Source organism: Carassius auratus, unplaced genomic scaffold, assembly GCF_003368295.1.
Source record: "Carassius auratus strain Wakin unplaced genomic scaffold, ASM336829v1 scaf_tig00214080, whole genome shotgun sequence".
NCBI lineage: Eukaryota > Metazoa > Chordata > Actinopteri > Cypriniformes > Cyprinidae > Carassius > Carassius auratus.
In genome coordinates, this window is record NW_020527515.1 from 24,973 (window position 1) to 49,060 (window position 24,088).

The 24,088-nt window shown below is 41.2% G+C and overlaps 2 protein-coding genes across 2 annotated transcripts; both read right to left on the minus strand.

The window, feature by feature from the left end:
* Positions 1–1,885: 1,885 nt before the first annotated feature.
* Positions 1,886–6,306, minus strand: LOC113091153 (uncharacterized). The gene is made up of 7 exons (XM_026256604.1): positions 6,174–6,306; positions 5,129–5,485; positions 4,197–4,812; positions 3,828–4,060; positions 3,272–3,719; positions 2,609–2,877; positions 1,886–2,519 (listed from the first exon to the last, which is right to left on the minus strand). Exons 1-7 carry the CDS (start codon positions 6,304–6,306, stop codon positions 2,248–2,250), a joined length of 2,328 nt encoding a protein of 775 aa, XP_026112389.1. The 3' UTR covers positions 1,886–2,247.
* Positions 6,307–9,471: 3,165 nt separating this feature from the next.
* Positions 9,472–13,450, minus strand: LOC113091152 (uncharacterized). The gene is made up of 7 exons (XM_026256603.1): positions 13,056–13,450; positions 12,390–12,746; positions 11,560–12,073; positions 11,191–11,423; positions 10,635–11,082; positions 9,973–10,241; positions 9,472–9,850 (listed from the first exon to the last, which is right to left on the minus strand). Exons 1-7 carry the CDS (start codon positions 13,186–13,188, stop codon positions 9,612–9,614), a joined length of 2,193 nt encoding a protein of 730 aa, XP_026112388.1. The 5' UTR covers positions 13,189–13,450; the 3' UTR covers positions 9,472–9,611.
* Positions 13,451–24,088: the final 10,638 nt, after the last annotated feature.

The window sequence follows — 24,088 nt, forward strand, 5'->3', positions numbered from 1 at the left end:
AAATGCACCCTAGCCAGGGCTGAAGCACAATACTTAGGGTATGTGCTAGGTCATGGAGTAATACGTCCCCAGGTGGGCAAAGTGGAGGCCATCAAGAATGCTGAACGGCCAGTGACAAAGAAACAGGTCCGTTCTTTCCTCGGACTGGTGGGGTGGTACAGGCGTTTTATCCCCAACTTCTCTGAACGAGCCGTTACCCTAACTGATTTAACTAAAAAAGACAAGCCAAGTAAAGTTAACTGGACTCAGGACTGTGAAAGGGCTTTTCAGGACTTAAAGAGCTCTTTATGCACAGAGCCTGTTTTACAGAGTCCCAACTTTGAAAAGACTTTCACTGTACAGACGGATGCCTCTGAGCGTGGCCTTGGGGCTGTACTGCTTCAGGAAGGTCAAGGGCAGCTCCAACCAATTGCCTACATCAGCAGAAAGCTCCTTCCCCGTGAATCTAGGTATTCTACAGTAGAAAAGGAGTGTCTGGCAATTAAATGGGCATTGGATGCTTTAAGATACTACCTGCTGGGACGCAAATTCATACTTGAGACTGATCACAGGGCATTGACCTGGTTAGGCCGTATGAGAGACACAAATGCTCGTATCACCAGATGGTTTTTAGCCATCCAACCATTTGATTTTGAAATTTTGTACAAAGCTGGGTCACAAAATTGTGCTGCAGATTACCTCTCTAGGACACCTCAGGTGTCTGAGGAAGGGGGGGGGGAATGTCACAGGTTAGCCTGGTGACTATATAAACTTGGACTTTAAAACATACACCCATTTCACTGAAACTGTGCATTGCCGGCATCATTAACATCTGTGTACACCTCAGGAAAGTTTTATGGAGTTGTTGTTTTATTTAGTCTAAAGTTTGTTCTATCTGTGTTAGTCATTGTTTTCAAATCTTGATAGTTTTCCTTAAAGTTTGCTATCATTTTTCTAAAAATAACAGAATGCCAGGACACTTAATAATTCATAGGATAATTACCTTTATTTTTCACATATTTTCCACAAACCTTTTTGCAGTTAAACTTCCAGGTTCACCCTCTGTACGACCAAACCCATAATCCAGGTCAATCTGTCTTTTTAAAGCAATAGCCACATCACTTCCTGTGGAAGATACCATTTTGGTGTGATGTCAGAAGGGGATGGGATTTAGGAAAATCTTCTTTTGCCATTTGATTAGTTGTTCAGCTGTCTCTGTTAATAGTTGTTGTTTTACCTGTTTGCAAGGTTTGATTGTTGTGTTGGGTGTTTATATTATTTAATTTGATCACTCAAAGACTAAAACATTTGTACATAGTTGGTATGCTCTATAGGTGGGGCTTCAGCCTATAAATAGGCTGTATGACTGAAAGAAGTTCAGTTCTGATTGTGGACTCTAATGCTGAGCAGTGTTGCAAACTTGGGCCATTTGGTTTAGCCAAAATTAGCACATTGTTGCTGTTTTCTTTTCTTTTTGTACAGTTTTTGTTTATTTTTGTTTTCTCTTTTGCACTGAAAATATTTTTGCACCTTCCAATAAAACAACGTTTTTGGATTTGCATCAACTTTTTGTACAGCACGTCATTTCCCTTTTCCACTCCAACTGGTCGGCCTCCCTACAGTGGCTACCTATACACCACCTCAGAAAAGCCAGGACTCGAGGCAGCGATCTTGCAAAAACTTAAGAAGGATCTTAGACAAGTCATCTAGGCCAATATGCAATCTTTTCAACTGTGCAATCGCAGACGGCTCGTAAGCAGATCCTAACAGCCAATCCGTTTAATGCGGAATGTGTGTTTGGAATCAGGTTAATATTTTCTTCTATGGCCAATGAAGAAGGTTTCCACAGAATGTAGAAACATTTCATAAAACCTTTCTGCAATGAAGCAAATATGAGGCCATTAGAAAGACTTTATTTATTTATTGTTTATTGACATTTTCAGCAACATTTCAGGTACTTAATGACGTTACTCCAAACCCACTTAACGTAGGTTTACTACTTTAAAAAAAATACTTATAGTAGGTTTGGAGTAGGTCAAATTTTGACTGTCTATGACTGAAAGTAATTCGTTCTATGTGCTTTTGAAGAGGCACTTACATCTTGTGCAGGCGAGGTGTTACTTCACTTTTTTTAGTTTGTACTACGTGTGTATTTCTATTGCTTTAGTAACATGATGTTACTCCACAGGACTTAAGAAATAATGCTCAATTTAATAAAATTTAGACAAACTGTTTTACATATTTGTTTTTATTTTGCATCAAGTGTTTTTAATCCGTTTCTTTTTCAACTTTGATCTGTTTTTTTAACTGTAGTATCCGCTGACTTTTGAGGTTTGAATTGAGGATTGTCAGTTGCTTCAAGAAGCCTATGTTGGGCCTGATGTCTCTCGCCTCCATGACATGGTCAATGGCATCCTCCACCATCATGTCATGGTAAATCATCAGATATGCCAGAACAAGTGTGGCAGAGCGGCTGAGACCCTTTTTGCAGTGCACCAACACCTTATCTGTGGAAATAAAAGTAGAAAGACACTCAAAACTAAGTCATTCCTAGACAGCTTATAACTGTAGGACACTTAATAAATGACAAGCAAATAAATGTTGTGAGTGTGTGTGCATCAGCTCTTACTCTTTGGGTTACTCAGGGCCTGGTGGATGAACTGTGCGGCTGGGAAGAAGTACTCGCTGATGTTAAATGAGCATTTGTCTTCTGCAGGCACATCATAGTAATTGATGCTCCTGCCTTGGTAATATGCCTCTCCTGTATTGACCTTTCCTTTTAGGCTTTTCTTGCTTGGAATTTCAGACAAGACCTTCAAGCTCTTCTCCACTGCCGCAGCATTCAGGATGTGAGTAATCCCCATCCCTTTCAGTTTGGCTCGGTTTCTTGCCGTCTCTCTGCACAAGAACACAACACTTTCACTGTAATAACTCGGAAAAAAGGAAGCAGAACTTTATTAAAATAAACACACAACAGCATGACTGCCCCTTGCAGATTACTGCCACACACAAACAAAACTGAAACACTAAATAAAACCCAGGCCTTCACTGTCGTAACTCCTCTTTTTATCCTTCTGGAGCTCCTCTGTGGGACCCGAGACCAGTGAGTGGCAAGGTGTCGCTCATTTCCAATTACTCCACTGGCCTCGACCCATTCCCACAGCTCTCAACCCCACCCCACTTGCCACATTTACTAATTAGTCTTTCACAATGAATAATTATAAAACAAATATGACTGCTGTTTGATTCCTGTTCATACTGTATTTGTATGTCATATGTGTTGTAGACTTACTCATTTCCAATGAAGACATTGGGCCAGACCTCAGTGACAGGTGTGCAGTACAGTGTATATTCATCCACGCGATCCTGGAGTTGAAGGACACTTAGAGAGACATGACTTTCTAATACTGAAAGCTCTTTTGTCACTTGAGGTTCTGGTTTAGGTTTGCTCGGACCTGGCTCACACAATGGTTCTGGAACAGGGTGCGCAACTGCGTCCTCTCCGTTTTTTATTTTATCTGTGTTTATGGGTTTTCTTAGCTGTAGTTTCCCCTGTGTTACGAGGTTTGAATTGAGGGTTATCAGCTGCTTCATGAAGTCCCTGTTTGGCCTGATCCATCTCTTGTCTATGACGTGGTCGATGGCATCCTCCAACAACATTTCATGGTGGATCATCAGGTACGCCAGAAAAAATGTGGCAGAGCGGCTGACACCATCTATGCAGTGCACTAACAACTTATCTGAGAAAAGAAGAAAAGAAAGACATTTAAAACAAATTCATCCATAGACAGTTTATCACTGTAAGATAAATGATGTATGATAAATTGTGTTTGTGTGTCAGCTCTTACTTTCTGTGTTACTCAGGACCTTGTGGATGAATTCTGAAGCTGGGAATAAGTCCTTGCTGATGTCAAACCTGTGTTCATCCGTTACAAGCACGCCGTAGTAAGTGATGTTCATTTCTTGGTAATATTCCGCTTTTGTATCGATCTTTCCTTCTGGATATTCCTTGTATGCCGCAGTGTTCAGGATGTGAGTAATACCCATCTCCTTCAGTTTGACTCGGTCCATTGCTGTCTCCCTGCGGAAGAACACAACAGCCGATTAGTCTTTCATTAAATAGGATTTAGAGTGAAGACTTAAAAAATAACTCCTGACAATGAGAGAAATATAACTGCATAGTGTTTGGTTCATGTGATAGAAGTGTGTTGACTTACTCATTTCCCATGAAGACACTGGGCCAGACCTCAGTGATAGGTGTCCACATAACTCTACATTTGCACATGCGACGCTCCAGTTGGAAAATGTTTAGAAGGACATTATGTAACATTGGCAACTCTGTTGTCACTTGAGTTTCTGTTTTCACTTGAGGTTCAGGACCATTTGGACCTGCGACACAAAACTGATGTGCATCAACCAGCTCTACTCCAGCTTCTGCTTCAGGATCTGGGACACGATGTGAATCAACCAGATCTACTCCAGCTTCTGCTTCAGGATCTGGGACACGATGTGAATCAACCAGATCTACTTCAGCTTCTGCTTCAGGATCTGGGACACGATGTGAATCAACCAGATCTACTTCAGCTTCTGCTTCAGGATCTGGGACACGATGTGAATCAACCAGCTCTACTTCAGCTTCTGCTTCAGGATCTGGGACACGATGTGAATCAACCAGATCTACTCCAGCTTCTGCTTCAGGATCTGGGACACACGATGGCTCTGGATCAGGCTGTGCTGGGATCTCAATAGGCTCCACTCTGCTTTTCTGGAAGGATTTTTTCACACACTTCCATCTTGTTTGAAAGAATGCACAGATTTTGTTGCTCTTCATCACTTTTTTTCAGATGAAAGAAGAAAAGCAAATAACAAGCTATTAGAAACACCTCTAACCTCAGATTAAACATTAATAATTGATCTAACTTGTAATATTGTGCTAATGCTGCGCTGTTTGACATCTGTGACTTTATTTAAACCATTGAGCGAACATGCAGTTTTTGCTCTGTAGTACACATTAGATTTGTTGTGTTAATGGATGACTTAAATATTTAAGTATCATTTAAACACATAAAAAATGCATATATATATACTTTTACCACATTTGTGTTTGCATCTCACTGTAATGTATTTCAAATGGTCTGTTGACATTCACCTTTTGATTTGGTCTTTTCATTATTCATGCCACGCTGATCATTTCCATTCTCTGAGACAGTGCTGCTAATATCAGCCTTCAGCTGCACATCTCTCTTTTGTGTGGAGTCTGTTGTCACTTGAGTTTTGGGAGTTTCTGCTGTCACTTGAAGTTTAGCACCACTTTGGCCTTCAGCACACAACTGTTCTTCATCAACCAGGTCCACTGTATCTTCTGCTTCAGGATCTGGGACACACGATGGCTCTGGATCAGGCTGTGCTGAGACTCCAAAGGGATCCACTCTGTTTTTCTGAAAGGATTTTTTCACAGCCTTCCATGTTCTTCGGAGGAATGCAGAGGTTTTGATGCCCTTCCTCACTTCAGTATTTTCAGAAAGAGGATAGAAAGCAAATAACAAACTATTAGAAACACCACAGATTAAACATGAAGCACTAGAACTAGAACGACCAGACACAGGACCAGTTTCTTCCCTCAGGCAATCCATCTTATGAACAGCTGACAATAATGGCGAACACACTACACTTTATATTTATATACACACACACTTTATTTATCTAACACACATACTTAGTATACACTTAAATTTTGCACACAATATATATGTACATACATAACTTCACTTTGTAATATACCTGCCTACAATTGTCATTTTTATATTGTCATTCACTGTCTACATATTTGTATTTTTTATTCTTTTATTATGTGTTTTATGTTCTGTCGCTGTCATTCTGTTGTACTGCGGAGCTTCTGTCACGAAAACAAATTCCTCGTATGTGTAAACATACCTGGCAATAAAGCTCATTCTGATTCTGAATAATTATCTGACTTATAAGACTGTGCTAATGTTGTGCTGTTTGACATTGGTGACTTTATTTAACAGAGCCAACATGCAGTTTTTGCTCTGTGGTACACATTATATTTGTTGCATTAATGGATGATTGAAATATTTAAATATCATTTAGAACACATACACATATTTCATAATTGACCACATTTGTGTTTGCATCTCACTGTAATGTATTTCAAATGGTCTGTTGACATTCACCTGTTGATTTGGTCTTCTCATTGGTTGCAGGAGAAATATTCATGCCACTCTGATCATTTCCATTCTCTGAGACAGTGCTGCTGATATCAGCCTTTAGCTGCACATCTCTCTTTTGTGTGGAGTCTGTGGACATGATTTCTGATGTACTCTATTTAGTAGCTGTTAGATATTGTTGTCAAACTGTATCTGACACACACTGTGAGTGAGACTACAGACAGTGTGTATAAACTGTATGTTTTCCTAAACACTAAATATGGCCCATCTGTAGTCTGGACTGTACTCAGTATTCGTAGACTTCGCTTAGATTCTTTGCTCGGTGACTCTTCGCCTCGGCTCGGATTATCACTGAACTTCAGAACTTCTGCGAGCGCGCAGCTCTTTATAAGCAGCCTGTTCTATGACGTAATCAAACGGCTAGTCTCGTTGAAGTTCCACAGTTGCCATAGAAACGGAATGTTTACACCAAGCGGCCGAGACACCAGTGTTGCCAAGTCCGCGAAAACCATTACACTGTTGCCACGGGCTGTGTTTAATGTTCGAGGGTAGAAGCGACACCAATGACGTGATATTTAACCCTGGAATGCGAGTTTTACCAGGGGGACCCCACCAAAAAAAAAAAAAAAAAAAAAATGTTAGCTTTATAATGAACTAACATTACTATATAGACTATTTATATACATAATATGTGGGTTATTCATGGTATGCGGTAACAATTTGGCTTCATAAGTGTTTTCTAAAAAAGTTATATGATTTTTGTTTTATGCATTCTACCAAAATAGTGACATGTTTAACAAATTTGGAGACGCAAAAAATAATAATTATGGGTGGACTGTTCAGACACTGGCCATGAAAATATTCCACCTTGTTATGGACATTATAGTTATCATAACATGTTAATAATGTAAATAAGTAATGAGCTTTTCTTGGATAGCATATATTTTTTTATTTTAAAAACAATAAACAATTATTGATGAATAGAATATGTCTTAATCATTAAGAACAGATAATTCTTGTGCCAATTTTTGCCAGTAAGTTTGTAAATAATACAACATGTTGCTTAAAAACACACAGGTGCTTCTCAGTAAATTAAAATGTCGAGGAAAAGTTCATTTATTTCAGTAATTCAACTTCAAGATCAACGTCTAGGTCCACCGCCAGTGCACAGCCGGGCGTTTTCCCCAGATGTCGCGAGTGGCACGAAAGTATCTGTGCGTCTGTGCCACAAGCACACCCTCGGAGCGGGTTTTCAGCATCGCTGGTAAAGTTGTCGGTCCACAACGTTTTCACATTCCATACAATAGAATCACCAATAACTAGAGCACTTTCATCAGGTTTCTCCGTGGGTGCATCACTGAGTGGGAAGAAACCTGTTTAATATTTTGATCGGAACAGAAGAGCGGTGTTTTGACCCCATGACCCAGTTGCCCTGCTGCAGAGGTGCTGTTACCGGAACCGAACAGTGTATAGGACTCCCTGAGCTAGACGCATCCAAATCCGTATCTAGAGCCCTCACATCCTATTTTAAAGCTTTAAAGGAGACCATTGTGAGATGGGAGACTCAAGCTAAAATCTCCATTCGATTTTAAAGGGGTCAAATGATGCAATTAAAATTTTTCCTTTCTCTTTGGAGTGTTACAAGCTCTTGGTGCCTGAATAAGATCTGTAAAGTTGCTCCCCGGGTGCTGGATCTATAGCTGCCCACTGCTCTGGGTGTGTGTTCACTTCTCACTGCTGTGTGTGTGCACTTGGATGGGTTAAATGCACAGCACCAATTCCTAGTATGGGTCACCTTACTTTGCATATGTCACGACTTTCACTTTTTAAAGTTGCAAAGGCTAAAGTCTCAAAACCAAAGAGATATTCTTTAAAAAAAAACAAAAAAAAACTGGCTATGTGTTCTGTACTAGACTAAGGGATATTTGTCAGGCACTTGTTTACTGTTGTTGTTCTCGTGTTGATCTGACTGCTTCTATTGTTCTCATTTGTAAGTCGCTTTGGATAAAAGCGTCTGCTAAATGATTAAATGTAAATGCAAACCTAGGAGAGGAGGTAATTCTGACTTTGAAACAACAATCCGGCACTTCTGAATCAGCTACTGTAAGTATGTTTTGTTATTAGTTTAAAGGGGTCATATTATGCTGCTAAAAAGAACATAATTTCTGGTGTATTTGGTGTAGTGAAATGTGTTTATGCAGTTTAAGGTAAAAAAAAAAACATTCTTTTCCACATACTGCATATGCCCCTCCTTCTGAAACGAGGTGATTTTCACAAGGCTCATCTCTCTGAAAAGTGAGGTGTGCTGTGATTGGCCAGCTGTCCAGAGTGTTGTGATTGGCAGAATGCCTCAAGCCTGAGATGGAAATGTTACGCCTCTTAACATAAGTGTGAAGCCTTGTCCGGCCAGAGCGACGAGACAAAAACATAAAACCCATCATAAATGTGATATAAACATGATTTCTAGTCATGCTTGGGAACAGTGCAGCAGGCGGATTCTATGAAGGAGCGTACCTTGGTCTTGCAGCAACCACATGTGACGACCTCGGGCCGCTTTGTCCACAGTGAAACCTTATTTGGTTTTCTTATTCGACAATAAAAGGTAAGCCTACTTTATTTGCATGAACATCTGGGCGGCGTTATGTAAATCTTCCCACACACTGACGTAGATAAGAATTTCAGGGGGCGAAGGTTAGATCAGCAGCATTTGAGTGATACATCTCCACCTTGGTCAGGGTCCATTAAACTCCTCTTCTGACCCTGTAATTACCCCTATCTAGAGACAAGGTCAGAAGGCGAGTGTGGCTACCTATACACCACCTCAGAAAAGCCAGGACTCGAGGCAGCGATCTTGCAAAAACTTAAGAAGGATCTTAGACAAGTCATCTTGGCCAATATGCAATCTTTTCAACTGTGCAATCGCAGACGGCTCGTAAGCAGATCCTAACAGCCAATCCGTTTAATGCGGAATGTGTGTTTGGAATCAGGTTAATATTTTCTTCTTTTGACAATGAAGAAGGTTTCCACAGAATGTAGAAACATTTCATAAAACCTTTCTGCAATGAAGCAAATATGAGGCCATTAGAAAGACTTTATTTATTGTTTATTGACATTTTCAGCAACATTTCAGGTACTTAATGACGTTACTCCAAACCCACTTAACGTAGGTTTACTACTTTAAAAAAAATACTTAAAGTAGGTTTGGAGTAGGTCAAATTTTGACTGTCTATGCCTGAAAGTAATTCGTTCTATATGCTTTTGAAGAGGCACTTACATCTTGTGCAGGCGAGGTGTTACTTCACTTTTTTTAGTTTGTACTACGTGTGTATTTCTATTGCTTTAGTAACATGATGTTACTCCACAGGACTTAAGAAATAATGCTCAATTTAATAAAATTTAGACAAACTGTTTTACATATTTGTTTTTATTTTGCATCAAGTGTTTTTAATCCGTTTCTTTTTCAACTTTGATCTGTTTTTTTAACTGTAGTATCCGCTGACTTTTGAGGTTTGAATTGAGGATTGTCAGTTGCTTCAAGAAGCCTATGTTGGGCCTGATGTCTCTCGCCTCCATGACATGGTCAATGGCATCCTCCACCATCATGTCATGGTAAATCATCAGATATGCCAGAACAAGTGTGGCAGAGCGGCTGAGACCCTTTTTGCAGTGCACCAACACCTTATCTGTGGAAATAAAAATAAAAAGACACTCAAAACTAAGTCATTCCTAGACAGCTTATAACTGTAGGACACTTAATAAACGACAAGCAAATAAATGTTGTGAGTGTGTGTGCATCAGCTCTTACTCTCTGGGTTACTCAGGGCCTGGTGGATGAACTGTGCGGCTGGGAAGAAGTACTCGCTGATGTTAAATGAGCATTTGTCTTCTGCAGGCACATCATAGTAATTGATGCTCCTGCCTTGGTAATATGCCTCTCCTGTATTGACCTTTCCTTTTAGGCTTTTCTTGCTTGGAATTTCAGACAAGACCTTCAAGCTCTTCTCCACTGCCGCAGCATTCAGGATGTGAGTAATCCCCATCCCTTTCAGTTTGGCTCGGTTTCTTGCCGTCTCTCTGCACAAGAACACAACACTTTCACTGTAATAACTCGGAAAAAAGGAAGCAGAACTTTATTAAAATAAACACACAACAGCATGACTGCCCCTTGCAGATTACTGCCACACACAAACAAAACTAAAACAACTAAATAAAACCTGGGCTTCACTGTCGTAACTCCTCTTTTTATCCTTCTGGAGCTCCTCTGTGGGACTCGAGACCAGTGAGTGGCAAGGTGTCGCTCATTTCCAATTACTCCACCGGCCTCGACCCGTTCCCACAGCTCTCAACCCCACCCCACTTGCCACATTTACTAATTAGTCTTTCACAGTGAAAAATTATAAAACAAATATGACTGCTGTTTGATTCCTGTTCATACTGTATTATATGTCATATGTGTTGTAGACTTACTCATTTCCAATGAAGACATTGGGCCAGACCTCAGTGACAGGTGTGCAGTACAGTGTATATTCATCCACGCGATCCTGGAGTTGAAGGACACTTAGAGAGACATGACTTTCTAATACTGAAAGCTCTTTTGTCACTTGAGGTTCTGGTTTAGGTTTGCTCGGACCTGGCTCACACAATGGTTCTGGAACAGGGTGCGCAACTGCGTCCTCTCCGTTTTTTATTTTATCTGTGTTTATGGGTTTTCTTAGCTGTAGTTTCCCCTGTGTTACGAGGTTTGAATTGAGGGTTATCAGCTGCTTCATGAAGTCCCTGTTTGGCCTGATCCATCTCTTGTCTATGACGTGGTCGATGGCATCCTCCAACAACATTTCATGGTGGATCATCAGGTACGCCAGAAAAAATGTGGCAGAGCGGCTGACACCATCTATGCAGTGCACTAACAACTTATCTGAGAAAAGAAGAAAAGAAAGACATTTAAAACAAATTCATCCATAGACAGTTTATCACTGTAAGATAAATGATGTATGATAAATTGTGTTTGTGTGTCAGCTCTTACTTTCTGTGTTACTCAGGACCTTGTGGATGAATTCTGAAGCTGGGAATAAGTCCTTGCTGATGTCAAACCTGTGTTCATCCGTTACAAGCACGCCGTAGTAAGTGATGTTCATTTCTTGGTAATATTCCGCTTTTGTATCGATCTTTCCTTCTGGATATTCCTTGTATGCCGCAGTGTTCAGGATGTGAGTAATACCCATCTCCTTCAGTTTGACTCGGTCCATTGCTGTCTCCCTGCGGAAGAACACAACAGCCGATTAGTCTTTCATTAAATAGGATTTAGAGTGAAGACTTAAAAAATAACTCCTGACAATGAGAGAAATATAACTGCATAGTGTTTGGTTCATGTGATAGAAGTGTGTTGACTTACTCATTTCCCATGAAGACACTGGGCCAGACCTCAGTGATAGGTGTCCACATAACTCTACATTTGCACATGCGACGCTCCAGTTGGAAAATGTTTAGAAGGACATTATGTAACATTGGCAACTCTGTTGTCACTTGAGTTTCTGTTTTCACTTGAGGTTCAGGACCATTTGGACCTGCGACACAAAACTGATGTGCATCAACCAGCTCTACTCCAGCTTCTGCTTCAGGATCTGGGACACGATGTGAATCAACCAGATCTACTCCAGCTTCTGCTTCAGGATCTGGGACACGATGTGAATCAACCAGATCTACTTCAGCTTCTGCTTCAGGATCTGGGACACGATGTGAATCAACCAGATCTACTCCAGCTTCTGCTTCAGGATCTGGGACACACGATGGCTCTGGATCAGGCTGTGCTGGGATCTCAATAGGCTCCACTCTGCTTTTCTGGAAGGATTTTTTCACACACTTCCATCTTGTTTGAAAGAATGCACAGATTTTGTTGCTCTTCATCACTTTTTTTCAGATGAAAGAAGAAAAGCAAATAACAAGCTATTAGAAACACCTCTAACCTCAGATTAAACATTAATAATTGATCTAACTTGTAATATTGTGCTAATGCTGCGCTGTTTGACATCTGTGACTTTATTTAAACCATTGAGCGAACATGCAGTTTTTGCTCTGTAGTACACATTAGATTTGTTGTGTTAATGGATGACTTAAATATTTAAGTATCATTTAAACACATAAAAAATGCATATATATATACTTTTACCACATTTGTGTTTGCATCTCACTGTAATGTATTTCAAATGGTCTGTTGACATTCACCTTTTGATTTGGTCTTTTCATTATTCATGCCACGCTGATCATTCCCATTCTCTGAGACAGTGCTGCTAATATCAGCCTTCAGCTGCACATCTCTCTTTTGTGTGGAGTCTGTTGTCACTTGAGTTTTGGGAGTTTCTGCTGTCACTTGAAGTTTAGCACCACTTTGGCCTTCAGCACACAATTGCTCTTCATCAACCAGGTCCACTGTATCTTCTGCTTCAGGATCTGGGACACACGATGGCTCTGGATCAGACTGTGCTGAGACTCCAAAGGGATCCACTCTGTTTTTCTGAAAGGATTTTTTCACAGCCTTCCATGTTCTTCGGAGGAATGCAGAGGTTTTGTTGCTCTTCCTCACTTCAGTATTTTCAGAAAGATGATAAAAAGCAAATAACAAACTATTAGAAACACTTCTAACCACAGATTAAACATGAATAATTATCTGACTTATAAGACTGTGCTAATGTTGTGCTGTTTGACATTGGTGACTTTATTTAACAGAGCCAACATGCAGTTTTTGCTCTGTGGTACACATTATATTTGTTGCATTAATGGATGATTGAAATATTTAAATATCATTTAGAACACATACACATATTTCAAAATTGACCACATTTGTGTTTGCATCTCACTGTAATGTATTTCAAATGGTCTGTTGACATTCACCTGTTGATCTGGTCTTCTCATTGGTTGCAGGAGAAATATTCATGCCACTCTGATCATTTCCATTCTCTGAGACAGTGCTGCTGATATTAGCCTTCAGCTGCACATCTCTCTTTTGTGTGGAGTCTGTGGACATGATTTCTGATGTACTCTATTTAGTAGCTGTTAGATATTGTTGTCAAACTGTATCTGATACACACTGTGAGTGAGACTGCAGACAGTGTGAATAAACTGTATGTTTTCATAAACACTAAATATGGACCATCTGTAGTCTGGACTGTACACAGTATTCGTAGACTTCGCTTAGATTCTTTGCTCGGTGACTCTTCGCCTCGGCTCGGATTATCACTGAACTTCAGAACTTCTGCGAGCGCGCAGCTCTTTATAAGCAGCCTGTTCTATGACGTAATCAAACGGTTAGTCTCGTTGAAGTTCCACAGTTGCCATAGAAACGGAATGTTTACCCCAAGCGGCCGACACATCAGTGTTGCCAAGTCCGCGAAAACCATTACACTGTTGCCACGGGCTGTGTTTAATGTTCGAGGGTAGAAGCGACACCAATGACGTGATATTTAACCCTGGAATGCGAGTTTTACCAGGGGGACCCCACCAAAAAAAAAAAAAAATGTATTTTACCCCCTGGAACGCGAACTTTACCGGGGGATCGCCCCTCACAAGCTTGGACTAGTTTTGAGTAGCAATTGTTGAGGGTTTTGCTCTGAAAACCTGGCAACCCTGCAAGACTTCGATAGCGCTAATGATCTCTAAAGGCCGTACAGTACACTCTGCGATTCTGAAGGTCGGAACTTCGTGAACCCGCGCACATGTCACGATTGAGTTTAACCGAAAATCATACGGAGACAGTTACACACGAATTCACTACGATTTTACAAACTCTGACGCATCACGAGCATTACGTTTCGAGCCATTCATGAAAATATGGATATTGAGGATAAAATAGTTTTCCTTGTGGCAACTATGCTTGTGACGTCCAATAAATAATGGGTGAAAAGTAGAGAAAAGTATGGACTTTCTGTTCTTCATAAACAACTCGAGGTGAGAAGGCTATTTCTGAATTTCTAGTCGTTTTTCCGAAAATACAACAGGTATATTCATTCATAAAGCTGAATGGCAAATTTACAGTAGCACAATTCGGAATAACATATAAAAAATATAGCTTTATAATGAACTAAAATTACTATATAGACTATTTATATACATAATATGTGGGTTATTCATGGTATGCGGTAACAATTTGGCTTCATAAGTGTTTTCTAAAAAAGTTATATGATTTTTGTTTTATGCATTCTACCAAAATAGTGACATGTTTAACAAATTTGGAGACGCAAAAAATAATAATTATGGGTGGACTGTTCAGACACTGGCCATGAAAATATTCCACCTTGTTATGGACATTATAGTTATCATAACATGTTAATAATGTAAATAAGTAATGAGCTTTTCTTGGATAGCATATATTTTTTTATTTTAAAAACAATAAACAATTATTGATGAATAGAATATGTCTTAATCATTAAGAACAGGTAATTCTTGTGTCCATTTTTGCCAGTAGGTTTGTAAATAATACAACATGTTGCTTAAAAACATACAGGTGCTTCTCAGTAAATTAAAATGTCGAGGAAAAGTTAATTTATTTCAGTAATTCAACTTCAAGATCAACGTCTAGGTCCACCGCCAGTGCACAGCCGGGCGTTTTCCCCAGATGTCGCGAGTGGCACGAAAGTATCTGTGCGTCTGTGCCACAAGCACACCATCGGAGCGGGTTTTCAGCATCGCTGGTAAAGTTGTCGGTCCACAACGTTTTCACATTCCATACAATAGAATCACCAATAACTAGAGCACTTTCATCAGGTTTCTCCGTGGGTGCATCACTGAGTGGGAAGAAACCTGTTTAATATTTTGATCGGAACAGAAGAGCGGTGTTTTGACCCCATGACCCAGTTGCCCTGCTGCAGAGGTGCTGTTACCGGAACCGAACAGTGTATAGGACTCCCTGAGCTAGACGCATCCAAAGCCGTATCTAGAGCCCTCACATCCTATTTTAAAGCTTTAAAGGAGACCATTGTGAGATGGGAGACTCAAGCTAAAATCTCCATTCGATTTTAAAGGGGTCAAATGATGCAATTAAAATGTTTCCTTTCTCTTTGGAGTGTTACAAGCTCTTGGTGCCTGAATAAGATCTGTAAAGTTGCTCCCCGGGTGCTGGATCTATAGCTGCCCACTGCTCTGGGTGTGTGTTCACTTCTCACTGCTGTGTGTGTGCACTTGGATGGGTTAAATGCACAGCACTAATTCCTAGTATGGGTCACCTTACTTGGCAAATGTCACGACTTTCACTTTTTAAAGTTGCAAAGACTAAAGTCTCAAAACCAAAGAGATATTCTTTAAAAAAAAAAAAAAAAAAAAAAAAAAAAAAAAAAAAAAAAAAACTGGCTATGTGTTCTGTACTAGACTAAGGGATACTTGTCAGGCACTTGTTTACTGTTGTTTTTCTCGTGTTGATCTGACTGCTTCTATTGTGCTCATTTGTAAGTCGCTTTGGATAAAAGCGTCTGCTAAATGATTAAATGTAAATGCAAACCTAGGAGAGGAGGTAATTCTGACTTTGAAACAACAATCCGGCACTTCTGAATCAGCTACTGTAAGTATGTTTTGTTATTAGTTTAAAGGGGTCATATTATGCTGCTAAAAAGAACATAATTTCTGGTGTATTTGGTGTAGTGAAATGTGTTTATGCAGTTTAAGGTTAAAAAAAAAACACATTCTTTTCCACATACTGCATATGCCCCTCCTTCTGAAACGAGTCGATTTTCACAAGGCTCATCTCTCTGAAAAGTGAGGTGTGCTGTGATTGGCCAGCTGTCCAGAGTGTTGTGATTGGCAGAATGCCTCAAGCCTGAGATGGAAATGTTACGCCTCTTAACATAAGTGTGAAGCCTTATCCGGCCAGAGCGACGAGACAAAAACATAAAACCCATTATAAATGTGATATAAACATGATTTCTAGTCATGCTTGGGAACAGTGCAGCAGGCGGATTCTATGAAGGAGCGTACCTTGGTCTTGCAGCAACCACATGTGACGACCTTGGGCCGCTTTGTCCACAGTGAAACCTTATTTGGCGATCCACAATGCAAAGTTGATGTATTTCCTCAGCGACCAGCATTGATCAGCTCCAGGCATGACAAAGCGGATATCGACCTCCTTTGGAATGCCAAACAAAGTAGGTTCGCTTTCACAGTGAAACACACAGTGTCTATATGACATGGCGGCAGCGGCAACAATACTACAACGACAATAAAAGGTAAGCCTACTTTATTTGCATGAACATCTTGGCGGCGTTATGTAAATCTTCCCACACACTGACGTAGATAAGAATTTCAGGGGGCGAAGGTTAGATCAGCAGCATTTGAGTGATACATCTCCACCTTGGTCAGGGTCCATTAAACTCCTCTTCTGACCCTGTAATTACCCCTATCTAGAGACAAGGTCAGAAGGCAAGTGTGGCTGTCACAGGTTAGCCTGGTGACTATATAAACTTGGACTTTAAAACATTCACCCATTTCACTGAAACTGTGCATTGCCGGCATCATTAACATCTGTGTACACCTCAGGAAAGTTTTATGGAGTTGTTGTTTTATTTAGTCTAAAGTTTGTTGCATCTGTGTTAGTCATAGTTTTCAAATCTTGATATTTTTCCTTAAAGTTTGCTATCATTTTTCTAAAAATAACAGAATGCCAGGACACTTAATAATTCATAGGATAATTACCTTTATTTTTCACATATTTTCCACAAACCTTTTTGCAGTTAAACTTCCAGGTGCACCCTCTTTACGACCAAACCCATAATCCAGGTCAATCTGTCTTTTTAAAGCAATAGCCACATCACTTCCTGTGGAAGATACCATTTTGGTGTGATGTCAGAGGGGGATGGGATTTAGGAAAATCTTCTTTTGCCATTTGATTAGTTGTTCAGCTCTGTCTCTGTTAATGGTTGTTGTTTTACCTGTTTGCAAGGTTTGATTGTTGTGTTGGGTGTTTATATTATTTAATTTGATCACTCAAAGACTAAAACATTTGTACATAGTTGGTATGCTCTATAGGCGGGGCTTCAGCCTATAAATAAGCTGTATGACTGAAATGACTGTATGACTGAAATGCTGAGCAGTGTTGCAAACTTGGGCCGTTTGGTTTAGCCAAAATTAGCACATTGTTGCTGTTTTCTTTTCTTTTTGTGAAGTTTTTGTTTATTTTTGTTTTCTCTTTTGCACTGAAAATATTTTTGCACCTTCCAATAAAACAACGTTTTTGGATTTGCATCAACTTTTTGTACAGCACGTCATTTCCCTTTTCCACTCCAACTGGTCGGCCTCCCTACATATGGTGTCAGAAGTGGGATCCTCCCACCAGTGAGTGACGTGCTTACATAAGGTAATGCCCTGCTGACATGCCACCTAAAACGAGGGGTCAGCCTGTAGAGGGCACAGATGCAGTAATGGATCAAGCTGCTGCTGGAGGTGTTGATGAGGAGAGATTGTTGCCTGCAGAAATCCCAATCACTGGGGGAGATGCTGCCATCACAGCGCTGGCACAAATGTTTCAGTCATTCATGCAGTATCAAAAGGACCGGGATGAAAGGCAGGAGAGGGAGATTTCTCGCCGTGAACAAAATTACAAGGTCCTCAGCCACCAGGTCACCCAAATGCAGCTAGACATGGAGCGGACAAGAACTGGAGCTTCGGCAGGAGCTGCTAATCGGGTGATAGACCATGAACCTCGAATAGCCAAGCTGGAGGACAGTGATGATATTGAACACTACCTTACAACTTTTGAAAGACTTGCAGAGGTGTATCAGTGGCCAAGGGATGACTGGGCCGTTCGTCTTTTTCCCTTGTTAACTGGCAAGGCCCGAAGTGCTTTTGTGGCTATGAACCCCTTACAAACCAGAGACTATGACCAAGTGAAAGCTGCAATTCTAAAAAAATATGAAATTGGTGCAGAGACATACTGGTTGAGATTTCGGTCCCTTAGTACCCCTGCCGATGAAACCCCTACGGAACTCTACATCCGACTGAAGGACTTGTTCTCCAAATGGGTACACTATGAGCAAAGTAATAAGATGGATATTATGGAGTCCCTGGTGCTGGAGCAGTACCTGCGAGTGTTGTACCCTGAGGTGAGGACTTGGGTAAAGGAAAGAGATCCCGACACCGCTGCAGAGGCTGCAACATTGGTTGAGGCCTACATTGCTGCCCGGAAGGGATCTGGAACTACTCGATATGCTGGCATCTTGCACCCTTTGCAGGGTAAGTCTGATGGGTTGGGGGGAGGTTCACACTCTCAAAGAGGCCCTAAAATATTTAAGCCCAGTCATTTTAAACCCCCAACATTGGCCACAATGCCCCAGACAACAGTTAAGGGAGAGATTGTCATATGTTATAACTGTGGTGAGCCAGGTCACACTAGGCCCCTTTGCCCACTCAAGAAGCCCAAGACAGCTAGTCTTTGTTATATGCCCCGGCCAGAACAGTTAAGAACACAGCCCGATCGAGAGCCAGTCATCACTGTACTGTTAAATGGTAAACCCCTTTCTGCGTTGGTGGACACAGGTTGTTCCCATACACTGGTCCAGGCCCAATATATACCCAGAGATTCCTGGAGTGAAGGAGACGCAGTGACAGTTTGCTGTGTGCATGGGGATAGCACTGAGTTGCCTACTGCTGAGGTTTATATTGAGGTCTGTAATCAGTCCTATCTGATGAATATGGGTGTTGCAAGCAAGCTGCCCTATCCTGTACTGTTAGGTACTGACTTCCCTGTATTAGCTGAATTGCTGCAAGAGACTGTATGGTGTGGCGTTGTCACAAGGGCCCAAGCCAAGCAGCTTAGTCAGATTCCACAGCCCCAAGAAATAACACCAGACATTCTGCACGAAATGCCCTTCAGCTCTGAGACTAGCTTAGGTGAGTCACGGCCTACAGAGCAGGAAAGGCTGCAGAAACGCAGGGAATGGGTTGAAGGGTTGTTGGAAACTTCAGAGCAAGCTGAGGAAGGGGTAGAAGAACCCGAACTCACTGAAGCAGACTTAGTTTTCCCTGGTAATCTAGCCCAACTTCAGCGTAAGGACTTAACCTTGACTGAATGTTTTAAACAGGCTGAGGAAAATGATGGTGTTCTGTCTTTGCTTGGTGAGACTTTTGTTGTACAAAATAGTCTTTTGTACCGACAGAGTAAGGAAGAGGGACTGCAGCTAATAGTACCTAAAGCATACAGGAAGGAGGTATTAGAACTTGGGCATTCTATTCCCTGGGCGGGTCATTTGGCTTTTATGAAGACATTAATGCGAATTGCAAAAAGATTTTACTGGCCAAAGATGTACAGTGAGGTTAAGGAGTTCTGTAAATCTTGTCCAGAATGCCAGCTCACTACGGGCCGTACTCCTGCCTACGCACCCCTTATACCACTTCCTGTAGTTGACACTCCTTTTAAGCGAATAGGGGTGGACATAGTTGGGCCAGTGGAAAAGAGTCAGAGAGGGAACCGATTTATTTTGGTTATTTGCGATTATGCTACCAGATAACCTGAGGCATACCCACTAAGAGAGGTCACAGCTAAGCAAATAGCCACTGTACTCCTACGTTTTTTCTCGCAGGTAGGCATACCTCAGGAAGTGCTCACAGATCAGGGCCCAAACTTCATGAGCAACACCCTACAAAAGGTATATCAATTGCTAGGCATAAAAAGAGTACGGACCACCCCCTACCATCCACAGACTGATGGTCTTGTTGAACGTTTTAACCAGACCTTGAAAACAATGCTGAGAAAATATGTGTCTGACACGGGCAAGGACTGGGACAAGTGGCTTCCATTCCTCCTGTTTGCATATCGAGAGGTGCCTCATGCCTCCACAGGGTTCTCGCCATTTGAACTGTTGTATGCTCACGATGTCAGAGGGCCTCTGGATGTACTGAGGGAGAGTTGGGAGGCTAATGATAAACCAGACAAGAAAAATATTATCTCCTATGTGCTAAAGATGAGAGAGCATCTGCAAAAGACAACAACCCTTGCACGAGAAAATCTCCTGCAGTCCCAAAAACGGCAAAAAGAGTGGTACGACAGATCAGCCAGATCCCGTGCATTTGAACCAGGTGAAAAGGTATTGTTGTTGTTACCAACGAGTGAGCATAAACTGCTGGCTAAGTGGCAGGGCCCCTACCAAATAAAGTGGAAAGTGGGTCCTGTGACATATGAGATAGAGATCCCCTCCAGGACCCAGCCCTTGCAAATCTTCCATGTTAACATGTTGAAGAAGTGGTATTCTCGTTCAACACAATTAGAACCTATGTCTGAGAAGTGGGAACTGCAACTGCTTTGTTCGTGAGATCCATTGAGGGAGAGGAGGAAATCGAGGAACAATACCTGCCTGGTCGTCAGGGGAACAGTCAGCTGAATTTTGAGCACCTGGAAGATGGTAAAAGACAGGAACTTCTACAATGTGTTCCAGCCCAACTTTTTATGGAAACACCTGGCAGAACAAGTGTTATCCACCACCACATAACTCTCAAGGATCCCAAACCCATTTGTCAGCCAGTATATCGGGTCCCAGAAAGACTTCTGCCAGTTATGAAGGAGGAGTTGGAGACCATGCAAAGACTTGGTGTGATTGAACCTTCATCCAGTGAATGGAGCAATCCCATTGTCCTAGTGCCGAAGAAGGATGGCACTCTTAGATTCTGTCTGGATTTTCGCAAACTCAATAGTGTGAGCAAATTCGACCTGTATCCCATGCCAAGAGTGGATGAGGTAGTAGAGAGTCTTGGCAGAGCAAAGTATCTCACCACACTCGACCTATGCAAAGGATATTGGCAGGTTTCCACTAAGTCCAGAGAGCAAGGAGGTGACCATATTTAAAACACCCTTTGGACATTTTCAGTTCTGTGTCCTACCCTTTGGCCTTCATGGAGCTCCAGCTACTTTCCAAAGGATGATGGACCAGATCCTTAGGGGGACTGAGAAGTTTGCTGCTGCATACTTAGATGACATAATCATCTATAGTCAAACTTGGCAGGAACATATGTGTCATCTGAAGGACGTACTACTGAGAATTAAGAATGCTGGTTTTACCATCCGGCCAGACAAATGCACCCTAGCCAGGGCTGAAGCACAATACTTAGGGTATGTGCTAGGTCATGGAGTAATACGTCCCCAGGTGGGCAAAGTGGAGGCCATCAAGAATGCTGAACGGCCAGTGACCAAGAAACAGGTCCGTTCTTTCCTCGGACTGGTGGGGTGGTACAGGCGTTTTATCCCCAACTTCTCTGAACGAGCCGTTACCCTAACTGATTTAACTAAAAAAGACAAGCCAAGTAAAGTTAACTGGACTCAGGACTGTGAAAGGGCTTTTCAGGACTTAAAGAGCTCTTTATGCACAGAGCCTGTTTTACAGAGTCCCAACTTTGAAAAGACTTTCACTGTACAGACGGATGCCTCTGAGCGTGGCCTTGGGGCTTGTGGTCAAGGGCAGCTCCAACCAATTGCCTACATCAGCAGAAAGCTCCTTCCCCGTGAATCTAGGTATTCTACAGTAGAAAAGGAGTGTCTGGCAATTAAATGGGCATTGGATGCTTTAAGATACTACCTGCTGGGACGCAAATTCATACTTGAGACTGATCACAGGGCATTGACCTGGTTAGGCCGTATGAGAGACACAAATGCTCGTATCACCAGATGGTTTTTAGCCATCCAACCATTTGATTTTGAAATTTTGTACAAAGCTGGGTCACAAAATTGTGCTGCAGATTACCTCTCTATGACACCTCAGGTGTCTGAGGAAGGGGGGGGGGGAATGTCACAGGTTAGCCTGGTGACTATATAAACTTGGACTTTAAAACATACACCCATTTCACTGAAACTGTGCATTGCCGGCATCATTAACATCTGTGTACACCTCAGGAAAGTTTTATGGAGTTGTTGTTTTATTTAGTCTAAAGTTTGTTGCATCTGTGTTAGTCATAGTTTTCAAATCTGATAGTTTTCCTTAAAGTTTGCTATCATTTTTCTAAAAATAACAGAATGCCAGGACATTAATAATTCATAGGATAATTACCTTTATTTTTCACATATTTTCCACAAACCTTTTTGCAGTTAAACTTCCAGGTTCACCCTCTGTACGACCAAACCCATAATCCAGGTCAATCTGTCTTTTTAAAGCAATAGCCACATCACTTCCTGTGGAAGATACCATTTTGGTGTGATGTCAGAGGGGGATGGGATTTAGGAAAAATCTTCTTTTGCCATTTGATTAGTTGTTCAGCTCTGTCTCTGTTAATAGTTGTTGTTTTACCTGTTTGCAAGGTTTGATTGTTGTGTTGGGTGTTTATATTATTTAATTTGATCACTCAAAGGACTAAAACATTTGTACATAGTTGGTATGCTCTATAGGCGGGGCTTCAGCCTATAAATAGGCTCTATGACTGAAAGAAGTTCAGTTCTGATTGTGGACTCTAATGCTGAGCAGTGTTGCAAACTTGGGCCGTTTGGTTTAGCCAAAATTAGCACATTGTTGCTGTTTTCTTTTCTTTTTGTACAGATTTTGTTTATTTTTGTTTTCTCTTTGCACTGAAAATATTTTGCACCTTCCAATAAAACAACGTTTTTGGATTTGCATCAACTTTTTGTACAGCACGTCATTTCCCTTTTCCACTCCAACTGGTCGGCCCTCCCTACAGTGGCTACCTATACACCACCTCAGAAAAGCCAGGACTCGAGGCAGCGATCTTGCAAAAACTTAAGAAGGATCTTAGACAAGTCATCTTGGCCAATATGCAATCTTTTCAACTGTGCAATCGCAGACGGCTCGTAAGCAGATCCTAACAGCCAATCCGTTTAATGCGGAATGTGTGTTTGGAATCACGTTAATATTTTCTTCTTTTGCCAATGAAGAAGGTTTCCACAGAATGTAGAAACATTTCATAAAACCTTTCTGCAATGAAGCAAATATGAGGCCATTAGAAAGACTTATTTATTTATTGTTTATTGACATTTTCAGCAACATTTCAGGTACTTAATGACGTTACTCCAAACCCACTTAATGTAGGTTACTACTTTAAAAAAAAATACTTATAGTAGGTTTGGAGTAGGTCAAATTTTGACTGTCTATGACTGAAAGTAATTCGTTCTATGTGCTTTTGAAGAGGCACTTACATCTTGTGCAGGCGAGGTGTTACTTTACTTTTTTTAGTTTGTACTACGTGTGTATTTCTATTGCTTTATTAACATGATGTTTACTCCACAGGACTTAAGAAATAATGCTCAATTTAATAAAATTTAGACAAACTGTTTTACATATTTGTTTTTATTTTTGCATCAAGTGTTTTTAATCCGTTTCTTTTTCAACTTTTGATCTGTTTTTTTAACTGTAGTATCCGCTGACTTTTGAGGTTTGAATTGAGGATTGTCAGTTGCTTCAAGAAGCCTATGTTGGGCCTGATGTCTCTCGCCTCCATGACATGGTCAATGGCATCCTCCACCATCATGTCATGGTAAATCATCAGATATGCCAGAACAAGTGTGGCAGAGCGGCTGAGACCTTTTTGCAGTGCACCAACACCTTATCTGTGGAAATAAAATAAAAGAACACTCCAAAACTAAGTCATTCCTAGACAGCTTATAACTGTAGGACACTTAATAAACGACAAGCAATAAATGTTGTGAGTGTGTGTGCATCAGCTCTTACTCTCTGGGTTACTCAGGGCCTGGTGGATGAACTGTGCGGCTGGGAAGAAGTACTCGCTGATGTTAAATGAGCATTTGTCTCTGCAGGAACATCATAGTAATTGATGCTCCTGCCTTGGTAATATGCCTCTCCTGTATTGACCTTTCCTTTTAGGCTTTCTTGCTTGGAATTTCCAAGACCCCTTCAAGCTCGGTCTCCACTGCGCAAGCATTCAGGATGTGGGAGTAATCCCCATCCCTTTCAGTTTGGCTCGGTTTCATGCCGTCTCTCGCACAAGACACA